Below are 12,254 nucleotides of genomic sequence, written 5' to 3' on the forward strand. Positions count from 1 at the left end.
GGGAAGGAGCGCTGCAGCTACTTATATTTATGTTCGCCGGCATTCTTTACGTCTGTGGCATTCGTCGATTGTGTTAGTTTATTTGCATGATTACGTGGATGTAGAAATGTTATTTTTAGAAATATTGCGAATGCAAAAGTAACAACATATATATGTCTACTTTTTATTTTCTCTTAAGTGATAATGAAATTGCAATGTGATCTAGATGCACAGTTAACTAAGCAAAGGTTTCAACTATTTTGTAACTTTTATTGTATTATTTAAAAGTAAAACTAAAAGTAACTAAGAATAACAACTTATAAATAATAAAAATTAAAAAACAAAACTACTCTTAATTAAAAAACATCTAAATAAGGCCCCCGCGGCATTGTGCCAAAGATGCTGGCAGCATTCCCTCGCTGAATGGCAATACTTATGCGCTGCGAGAGAAAGCCGCCAGCTCTCTGGTCTACTTGATGTCACTTTACGGCTAAACGGCTGAACCTACTTACGATTTGATTGAGTAAATCACGAAAAAAGAATATGTACCTATTTAGCAATAGGAATTAGCATCTTAAAATCTGTCCCGATGGAAATATGGCTCTAAGAAAAAAAAATTGCTCGCAATAAAAGCTAAGCTCAGAACAGAAGCTTTAGAGTAAACATTATTTACTCTAAAGCTTCCCCATCTATTAGATCAAATTAGAGCCTAAATACCTGTATGGACCAGGTAACTATCAACAATAAGAAGGTGATGATATACTATACAGGGTGGAATTTCTTAATGGGTCAGTGAGGGCAGCTACCAGATCCCGTGCTGCTACGCGAAAACAGTCTGAAAAGACCTTCCCTCGATTTCAAAGTAATGAAGATTGGCGTTTACAGATTTTAGGTAAAACAAACAGGTTGCGAGAAAAAGGTCATTTTTGACAAACTTTTTTTTGATGCCAATCGATCCCACTACTATTTAGGATCAAAAGCTTGTATGGAACCAAAAAAAATAAACGGCTAGAAAAGCCACAAATCGAGGAAAACTTTTCCCATACAATTTGTATGAAAATGAAAACTTAAGTTTTTCACATGCAATTTTTTATGCCAATCGTTTCTATTCATATCCAGTATTAATAGTTTTCTACGGGTCAACTTAAGGTAATGCACTAAAAAGCCACAAATTAAAGAAAACTTTTTCCATACATTTACTATGGAGAAAAAGTGAAATTTAATTCACATTTTTCTATCTCGCCCATGAGTCCTACAGTAATGTCTTCATACAGTATTATGGTCCTTAAACGTAACATAACTGACTGGAGAGATAGAAAAATGTGAATAAAATTTCACGGTTTCTCCATAGTAAATGTATGGAAAAAGTTTTCTTTAATTTGTGGCTTTTTAGTACATAACCGTAAGTTGACCCCTATGAAACTATTGATACTGGGTAGGAATGGAATCGATTGGCATAAAAAATAGCATGTGAGCAAGTTTTCATTTTCATACAAATTGTAAGGGGAGAAGTTTTCCTCGATTTGTGACTTTTCTAGCCGTTTATTTTTTTTGGTCTCATACCAGCTTTTGATCCTGGATAGGAATGGGATCGATTGGCATCAAAAAAAAGTTTGTCAAAAATGACCTTTTTCTTGCACCCTGTATGGTTTTCCAAAATCTGTAAACGCCACTCTTCATTAATTTGTAATCGAGGGAAGATCTTCTAAAACCGTTTTCGCGTAGCGGCACGGAATCTGGTAGCCGCCCTCACTGACCCATTACGAAATTCCACCCTGTATATGTAAGTAGAAAGTTGGCTGCTATTATGTGTCACCCCACATCTTGTCTTATTCAGCCAGATTCGTTGTTTAATAATGCTCGAATTGCAAATTTCGAGCACATTTAATTAGGTATGTAGTTATATTCGCGTCGGCAGTGGTTAATTTTCCGGCGAGTTTTGTGTAAGATTACAGCGGTCCTTGTAGCTCATTATCGCGGCAAACACAGGTCTCGTAAATTTCGCTGGAATTTTGACCGACACCTATACAAAGTTGATTTTATTCTAGCATTACGAGATCACATCCCTTCTAAATAAATAAATGTTATGGGACATCTTACACAGATCAACCTAGCCCCGAACTAAGCAAAGCTTGTATCATGGGTGCTAGGCGACGATATACATACTAATATAGATAAATACATACAGTTGTGTGCAGGCAATAAGAAAATGAAAATTAGGGGAAAACAATAACTTTAGTTTAGATCAATTATTATTCATTATTATTATTATTTAATTTATTTATTTCAATTATTCAAAATTAACTGTAACCTTTACTTAAATAATATTGGAGGTAAAAAAAACATGAAAACCATCTTCTTTACTAACTTTGGTGTAGTGGGGGGCGTAAAGAGACTGATGACTAGCATTTTCTCATGTCTTTGCTTTTTGCTGCAAAAGCAATTACCCATGTCCAATATGTACCTAACAAACGTAGGTAAAAAGTCGGGAAATCCCTGCTGGTCAACAACTATCGTAATTATTCATTTTTATTATTCAATAACCGCATGTAATGCTTTAATTTGAATAAGTTCTTTCAGACTGGACGTTTGTATTGATAAAGCTAAACACTAATCACTTAACAACAAGCGTATTTTTTGCTCGTTCACATCACGACTTCGACGCCAGGGACATGGATTATAAAAGCACGATAATCGATTTCTTGTTAGCAATAACGTTTTTGATTGACACCGAACACATTCCCGCTTTATTATTAGTAATAAATTTGATTCGAAAATGCTATTACGTAGTTAATAATTTATCACCAGCATTTTCGAATTCAAGTTTCCAGGGACATGGATTATAAAAGCACGATAATCCATAATTATGCTTATTTCGTCACACACTATTTTAATCGAACCTCTAGGTAGGTAAACTCCATTATACTCTTTTACACTGCCCTTAATCTGAATAGTAATGACGTATACTTTTATGGTAACAATAGTAATCGGAGTATAATTGACGTGATTATCATAGTTTTGGGCAATCTACTGAAATTGATCTTGCTAAATGAGCATCGCAAAACTAAGCCTGAGCACCGGAGCGTGCGTAATGTCGAATACCTACTGTAGGTAAATAAAGATTTAACTCAAATGACAATAGAATTGCCGGTATAACATTCCCATGAGCTGAATTTACGACTTTCATATCCTATCTCGAAAGTCTCGAAACACATATCTCATAATTAAATTTAATGGCTTGTAATGGTTTGTTTTGGGATGTTTGTACAGAGGTTTAATCCAAATTGTAAACATAAATTGTGTATCAGCAACCTCGTAAATTATTTGTTATATGATATACCTACTGGAATATTGGAATATTATTAGAACGCTACGTAGCACTTAACAATACTTTAAGCAAAATTTAAACAAACCCATTACAAGTTGAAGCTGTTCTCGTGCAGGTAAACGGGTAGGTACTTCTTTTGCATTTTGTTTTCACTTAAAGTATTTCGTCGTACCCTTCTCGATTTATATCGGGACAGGCCCGAGGAAGTGAACGTACGGGCGTGTCGGTATCTGCGTGGTTTACACTTTAATTTGTAAAGACAGCCGATGTCATCTTGCGGGGATATTAAGCCGTTATTGGAGAATGGTTAAGGAAACACGCACATTCCGCACAACCAGTATTCTTGTGTTACTTTAAAATTTATATTTTTCGAATAAGTTTCTGTTAAATATTACCGCCGCCGTCTTTTTAGTACCAGCGTCTAGTCTAGTGTTAATATGAGTGTTCTATTTTCAAGTTAAAACAATTATTCATTATTTACATTTTATTGTAAATTTTTTGTTTGTTTCACTTTCACTATTGGTTGTTGTTGTAAGAGAATATTATTGTTAGATTATAGGATAAGATTATATTATAACTATAGGGTACCTATGTGTTGGATGCTATAATTATTGTGTAATATCTGAAACCAACAAAATATGCTTTAAATTATAACATTTGTGAATGAAAAATATATGCTTTTGGAGCTCATATTTATCTACTTATCTACATTGTAATAATAATTGCTACAAATGTGTCACGTTTGTTTTGTCAATGAACGTGGACAAGAGATGCAAAATAATCATCTTCCTCGCCTCATCCCGGCATTTTGCCACGGCTCATGGGAGCCTGGGGTCCACTTGACACCTAATCCTAAGAATTGACGTAGGCACTAGTTTTTACGAAAGCGACTCCTATCTGACCTTCCAACCCAGAGGGAGAACTAGGCCTTATTAGGATTAGTCCAGTTTCCTCACGATGTTTTCCTTCGCCAAAAAGCGACTGGTAAATATCATATGATATTTCATACATAAGTTCCGAAAAACTCATTGGTACGAGCCGGGGTTTGAACCCGCGACCTCCGTATTGAAAGTCGCACGCTCTTACCAGCGCTTTTTCCGCGCGTAATATTTATACAAATTGCATTTTGGTAAGTTTGATTAAAGATTGATTTATAATGTAGATATATTGCGTCATTATTTATTGCATAAGCTGGTAGTGAATTAAAGTTGTACCCCACTGTCAAGAACCTTTAATAATGACTTAACAATAGTACGATAACATACCTAGTTTTCTTTTGAGCGACATTTTTTTTTATTTGTACATATAGTAGGTAAAAACCTTGGATCGCATAAGAGAACGTTTCGAAATTGGTTTGTCATAATGTGAATCCGAGGGCTGCAGGACGGCGGCGGCGGGCCCGCACTTATACCGTGTAATTAATAACAACATGCTACAAATTGTTCCTTGACTGCCGACGCATGATAGGAGGACAAGCGGACGGAAATGAAAATTATACGTTCGCTTTAATTACAGACAAACAAAAATGACGACTGTATTACATAAAAACCGTATTGTCACCGCTCAGAGTTTGTGATCTTAATAATAAGTCTGAACTGAAATTCCCAGTAGCGAGAGTTCAAAGTGTAGGTTTTATTTCACTTTTAAACCTTTTTATTTTTTTCATTTGATAAAATAGGCTAATCAATACACGGTGTTATAAAACTATAAAATAACACATACCGCCTGGGTCTTCGTTACAAACTTTACCCTACTGATTACTTCTAGTCTTTGATTCGTCATTCGTCAATCGCGCTCTGGTTTAGCCGCCTCGCTTCGTGCCATGCGTAACCGGTAAAAGCTTCAAGAACTATGAAAATAAACTGGCCGGTATTAACTTCGCGATTTCCTGATCGACCTAATAAACAATCAGTAAGTGGGGGTCTGCAGTCGATCAACAGAAATGGGGCCGTGCCGAACGCCTCATGGGACTAGGAGTGGTTCTTAACTTAAATAGGTTTATTTTACCGGCAATTCGGCAGACAACTGGAGTGCCCGAACCCGACACAGGTCTTCTAATACTTACAGGGGGAATTAAATGCACTTTCTTGCAGTCGTATCTAAACTTGTCTTCAACGAGTGGAAACTTTAATCCAAGCCCATGCTTTAAGTTACTGCGAAGATACTGTTAAGAAACAAGACACGGTGCTTTTATTTTGATGGCATTCTTTAATCTTTTGTTTTTAAAATATTACTGGAAATTTCTTCACTTTAATAAACATTGAAAGAAAAGCTTTTCCTGACATGAAAAAGAAAAGGATTTAATTCTGCTTTTTGAAAGTAAGATGTTAACATTACAACCGAAACTAGAATTATAGGAAACCTATGAAACCATTGTTCCGGAGAGTAATTTTTAGGGTTCCGTACCCAAAGGGTAAAAACGGGACCCTATTACTAAGACTCCGCTGTCCGTCTGTCCGTCCGTCTGTCTGTCTGTCACCAGGCTGTATCTCATGAACCGTGATAGCTAGACAGTTGAAATTTTCACAGATGACGATGTATTTCTGTTGCCGCTATAACAACAAATACTAAAAAGTACGGAACCCTCGGTGCGCGAGTCCGACTCGCATTTGGCCGGTTTTTAATTATAGTATTTATAACGTTAGTAATAGTTATTTGTTTTACAAGGGTGCTAATATTGATACCCGAGTAAGCGAGATTCCAAAAATGGAATCTTGAGCGTTGCGAGGGTTTCAAGGCACGAGGGTTAAACAATTTTTGCCACCGAGTGAAACGCAAATTTTTTCAAACCCTGTAAAATATCAAACAAAATCAAAGCAAATCGATTTAAAATGAATGTTATTTAATATTTATCATTCTAAATCATCACTTAAAAGTCAATTCTACCAGCAAACACGTAAGAAAACAACTCAAAATTGCATTTGATTACTTTGCCTCACATATGAATAAAATGCACATTCACATCAAGAGAGCCTTTACCAGCTGGTGTGGTGAAAAATTATTTATTTACTAACAGCTTTTTGGGTAGCCATATTTGTTAAGTTTCATTACATACTCCCGAAGGAGTAATAGATTTAGTTGTCGATTTTTAAGTCGATTTTTTTTCTGGTAAATGTTCTATAATTTTTTTTGTGTAATTTACTGACATTTGAAATACAAATACACAATTTATTCAATCGTGGCTGTATGAGGAATTGATGAATAGGGACAAAGAACAAAGAGGCATAAAAGACAAATCTTTTATGCCTCCACTACTTTTAAGTGCAATTTAAATATATTTTGGGTTAATAGGTATTAAATATATGTTTAGGGTTAAATGCATTCTTAGGCTGCGTGCGGTGTCGGTTTAACATCGGGCGGATCGTAGCCTTGTCTCCCATCGCTGTAGTCAAATAAAAAAAATGTTCTTGCATAGTGCGATGAAATCATGATGAAATATAATACATTGTGTAAAACAAGGGCGATATTAAAATTTAAAAACTCGAGTCATATAAGGTCTCTAAATGCGCCGACGGTTTCTATTTGGCTCTCGGTAATAATTTAGGCTAAATCGCCCTTATTACGTACATAATGTCCAATTTATCTACGTTAGTAGGCAGGTACTATAAATTAGATAAACACACAGGTGCTATTAAAATAAGAGTGAAGACAAAAAAAATGTAGATATGTAATAGTACAAAATTCATAGGCGGGTAAACCAGGCAAATGGCACAAGGATATAGTTAAAGGTCCATGCTAGAGAATAAAATCATAGATCGAACCGAATTGGTAATTAAACATAAATACATGTTACTGCGATACCGTTACCCATCATTAAGCATTTAGATTCAATTTTATGAATAAAGCAATTGGGGAATAAAGCAATTTTATGAATAAACCCACACACATCGCGACAAACCGGCGTAGTGGTGTAGTTAAAATTTAACTTAGGATTTGGCAATACAAGTATGTAGATAAAGATAAGTATTGTCACTTTCTACTAGGAAGGGCGTTTCATTAAGTTCATGCCTTATCTTCGTCAAAGTGCTATTCCCCGTAATGATAATATACAGCATGTTCTCTCATTTCGGTGAATGTTATTAGTGGCGCGATTTGTAAATGTCCGGCCGTGAGAGATGTCCGTAATACGTTACGTCCACATTTCTACTTACGCTTCTCTCATTGTAAGTATTCAATCGTAGGCCGTTCAAGTTCACACTATTGCTTCATGGGCTAATGGAATGAAGTAGTTAAAACGGCTGCTGGTACAGACGACGTTAAATATGTGTTTACACTTTTGTAAAATAACATATCTTTGACTTCGACTGTACATAAACACCTCCAATTTCTTCAGTTACAATCTGACTATCAGATGGTAACAGAAATAGCTTGTTAGTTATGGACTTGTTCGTCTTATTTCGGCGTTAAACACTTTGTGTAATCCTAAATGGTCCTCGCAAAGTCTATTGTTAAACATAATTTGGTACTTGAAAGTCTTGAAACAACTTCAACCAAATCTTACTTGAGTCTATCTTTGTAGGCTCAGCGTCGTGCAAAGTTGATCTAGGAACCTTTAGAGATTGAATTGTATCATGAATAAGTTTAAACGAAATATATTAGGTATAGATACCTAATATATTTCATTTAAACTTACGTTTAGGATACTTTTTGAAATATTTTCATATTATTACGTCGTGTTTCATAATAGTGGACTCCTTGTTTAACCGACTCGATAAGATGGCACCGTACTTAGTTACGTCAGATTTTTCACAATCTTTCAGACACAAAGGTTCAGTTCCTGTTTTACATTTTCATACAAAAAACTTTACAAAAACAATCAGTTACAAATTTTGTTCCACTGTAACGTGGAAGTTTAATTGGTAGATATGTATTGGTGGAAAATATTTTCCATTTCCGAAAAAAATTCCATTTTCAAAAAAACTTTTAATATATTTTTTGTTTTAATTTACTGAACAAAATCAATAAATTATAATTCTTTATAAAAATAATCATCATGTAACTGACAAGATGTTTAACACTTTCTGTCATGTCAACAATTTGTTGACGTGTCATTTGATTTATCAGAAAGTTTAGAATTAGAATTATAATAACAACAAAATCGAATATAACTAACCGGCTACGTACCTATTTCGTATTTCTAAAGCTGAAAATCAAGTCCATAATTTGCATTAAAACAAACTGGTGGTCAGCAACGGCATTCGCGATACCGTACAACAACGTACTGTTTACCATAAACAATGTGTTTTTCAATATGCATAAATTTCCCGAAGTTTCACCTACAAAGCAGACGGCGAGTAATGGTGGTCCATAACGTACCGAGCGACTAGCGAATGCCAAGCACCTGCGAATACTATAATTTATTCTGAATATGCCTTTAGAAATTCTCCCGCAGATTCCGTGAAGGATGTGTTGGATATAAATCTCAGGTACGGTGATGCAGTGATTGCTTATAAACCGGTTGTTTAGTTATTATTCTACAAGAAACTCTGAATTAAGTCAAACGGCTATAGATAGTCGCTTCTGGCCAAATAGGAAAATGTTCATTAATACTACCGTTAGGTTTTTGTTCTTGTAAACTCTGATGATGCGATTGATATGTACCTAGATTAAATGAGATTATTGGAGAGGTAATACGGTTGAAATCAACATATATACGTGAATGATGTAACATAAAACCATAGAGCACGGCATTATGACTAATGGAGAGATAGCGCGATAATAGACAATAGCTAGAAATTGCAGCCCTTTGGCTAACTGATTTGCGCACGCGCAACCTAGCCGTGTATCCTCGTTGCTTGCGCGAGCAGGGCGAGTCGAGTTCCAGGACCACCTAGTGGAACGTGGAACGAATATACTTAATATACATAATCTCCTCTTATAGTGATGAACTAGCCCGTGCTAGCCGCCTAAAGTACCTATATCTATAGCTTACAAATAAATTTCACTTCATAACTGATAAAATATGATGAATATTATCACCAAGATAAAAAGGTAAAGCAATTATTTACGTATGCAGTCACGTAAAACAATTTATGAACACTTTGTTTAGTGCAACTAGTGCAAGAAAAGTTTTTGAGCATTTTCCAACTATCGATAATTAAATATCCCAATCCCCAATTTAACTAATTTACGACTATAAAACAAAAAAAAAAAATGTAACTGTCTTTACTATTAAAGGTTTATTGATATTATAGATTATTTAAACTAATCTAAAACCACGTCACACTTCCAAACTTGTCAAGCCATTTATATGTGCCCATACGAGTACATGCATTAGCATTGCTTGCCAGTAGGGTACATTACCAGTGTTTATTAATGTTCTATAGATGATATTGTAAACAGATATGTTTACCAACCGACCTGAAACATTGTACCCCCTAACCATTTCACGAAAAATGTATTTCCATTTTGGGAAATTTCAATACCATAGCTTTTAAAGCGCAATACAATATTCCACTACAGGAGAGTTTTGGCAAGGCTGAATCGCAAATAAGAATAGTAGAGCAAGGTCGGTTCAGCGGCAGCGTCTGTAGTGCACCTACATATTTGATATATCTGCAGATCTATTTGCGGTGATGATAGCTGAACTCGGCGTGCGATGTTAGCTGATTAAAGTAAACGAGGAGGTTGGCATTGATGATGAAATTAATGACATCATATGGTACTTACTAGGTATATAGGTAGGAGTAAAGTAGGTATAAGTTTCTTGTGAACCACTCAAAGCGTTCATTTGAGAAGAGCTGAATCCATGTTGAATCACAATCCGATTCCACTCATTCGGTATACAGAAAAATAACTGCGTCACCATAATGAATACATAAATACATTTCTATTGTTATGGTTAGGTTAGGCAATTAGCCGAATTTTTCTCATGGTGTATTTCGTGAGGACCTACTTGCTACATCAAAGCAACACAAGTCTTAAATAACAGCAAAAGTTGGACAGTAAATTAAATCAATTAATCTGATGTGCAAATATAGCCTTATAGGTATTAGAAGTAATTGCCCCTGAAAAATACATAAGCAATATATCTACCGGTCCATAGGTTAACATCTATTTCTTTAAAACTAAAATCCATAATTGTACACTAGAAAACTTAGAGGCATTTCTTTAGTAGTTTAGCTATAGTAGTAGTATAAACTCTTTTTTTGTACTTTAAACACATAAATAAAGTAACTTATAATTAGGAAAAGGTAAGTACAAAGGCGAACTTATCCCTTTAAGGTATCTATTCCAGATAACCTTTGACTAGGTGTAAGGAGAAAGAAAATAAAAATAATAATAAAAGTGAAGATTGAGGAGAGCTTTATATTAATTTACAACTGTTTACAAGGCATACGTGCACATACCCAGATAACTTTCCATCGTGTTGTCCCCATAGGAAGCAGTTAACCCGTTTAATAGAGCGAGGACTGTTTGTTTCAGGTGTCTGGGGCCGTGGAGTTGGCAGACCCCGCCAATACTGCGCAGATACTAGCTCAACTGCAAAATCCTGTAAGTAATTACACCGATATAAAGCTAAACTGCCACTCGCTACAATACTTGCGATACGATCTATCTATTATATTGTCTAAAAAATATGTATCAACTTTATTTTTCATCTCAGAAATAATCGCACTACACGATCGAGATTTTTTCGTTGGTCAAAAACGATCTTGAATGATAAGAAAATAGAAATATCAGGAAGTCATGAAAGAGGATAGGTCCATATTATTTTATATATATATATATATATATATATATATATATTATTGGCTGTCAGTGTCCATCCACTTTCATTTTCTCCACATTGAATATATTGGTGTGAAAAAAAAAAATGCCCTCACTAGCTCGGAAAGCCGTCTTATATCCTTTCAAACAAGCGGGTAAAAACGCATTTTATCCACTAGTGGGGAAAGTAATTTGACCTTGGATGGAGCGTGTTTACGTAGCTTTTGACAGATAACAGATAACAAAACGTAAAACGCTCATATTAATGGTTCGTTCGATATTAATTATCATAAAAAAATGGTTTGAGAATTTAATAAAAAATACTAAATTTAGCTTTATTTAATGATTTTAAGTCATAAACCTTAAAATTTCATAAGAAACATTTGTTTCTTTATAATGATGTTGAATATAATTCTGTACGCACAAGTTGAGTCGCTAGTCGATGCAATTTCAAAACGCATCTTCAGAAATGTCAACATTGTCAACTTGAAAACTTTTACTTTAAAAAATTCTCACCTACTCACTCACGTAAAAATACACAACTTCTAGAGTTTTCTGTTATAATATCGTAAAAAAATGAGTGATTCCAGTGATGGAGATGACCTAACGCCTGATGTGGATGTTGCACTTTCCTCGCTATAGTAAGGTGAAAAGTGCACACACGGGTGCAAATGTATTTTACTTCTCGTGTGTTGAAACACTCGCGGGTTAAATACAACTTTGCACCCTTGTATAACAAATAACTATTTTTTGTACTAAATTAACTAGGTTACATGCTTTATAAATAAACCTTGATTCATATCTATATGTATTTATGAGCATTTAAGTATTAATACTTTTTAAGCATACTCTTAAAATAAACGCACCTATAATGAAGTTTTAGTGAGGGATAATGTACAAACCATGCTGTGCCTTAACCCGACCATAAAAGGCATTTATTACCAATTATTCCGTCAAAATGTCGTATAAATGAATCTGCAATGACGCCAATGACTATTATCGGAGGCACCTCAAAGAGTGAGGTTATTAACTTTCGGCCCAAATATTCGCAGATACGAGCTGCGAGATATGGCTGATATAAGGGGCTGTTTGCAGCTGGAAATTGCTGATATTACTCCCCATTATGATTATGATTATGGGACGTGAACAAGAAAGTGGCACGACCGTCCGGAGTCGGCGTCGGCGCTCACGCGTCGGTTTAATTTTCACACCACTCGGGAAAACTCCCGGCCTGTTC

The 12,254-nt window shown here is 35.2% G+C and overlaps 1 protein-coding gene across 4 annotated transcripts in view; it reads left to right on the forward strand.

The window, feature by feature from the left end:
• The window catches only part of LOC134741042 (tensin-1), a 173,567-nt gene that overhangs the window by 77,144 nt on the left and 84,169 nt on the right, over positions 1 to 12,254 (forward strand). For all 4 annotated transcript variants that reach the window (XM_063673781.1, XM_063673784.1, XM_063673783.1 and 1 more), the window contains one exon: positions 10,733 to 10,801. In XM_063673781.1, coding sequence (XP_063529851.1) covers positions 10,733 to 10,801 — 69 coding nt within the window. The remainder of the gene's footprint in view (positions 1 to 10,732; positions 10,802 to 12,254) is intronic.

The sequence above is a fragment of the Cydia strobilella genome, chromosome 4, assembly GCF_947568885.1.
Source record: "Cydia strobilella chromosome 4, ilCydStro3.1, whole genome shotgun sequence".
NCBI classification, from domain to species: Eukaryota; Metazoa; Arthropoda; class Insecta; order Lepidoptera; family Tortricidae; genus Cydia; species Cydia strobilella.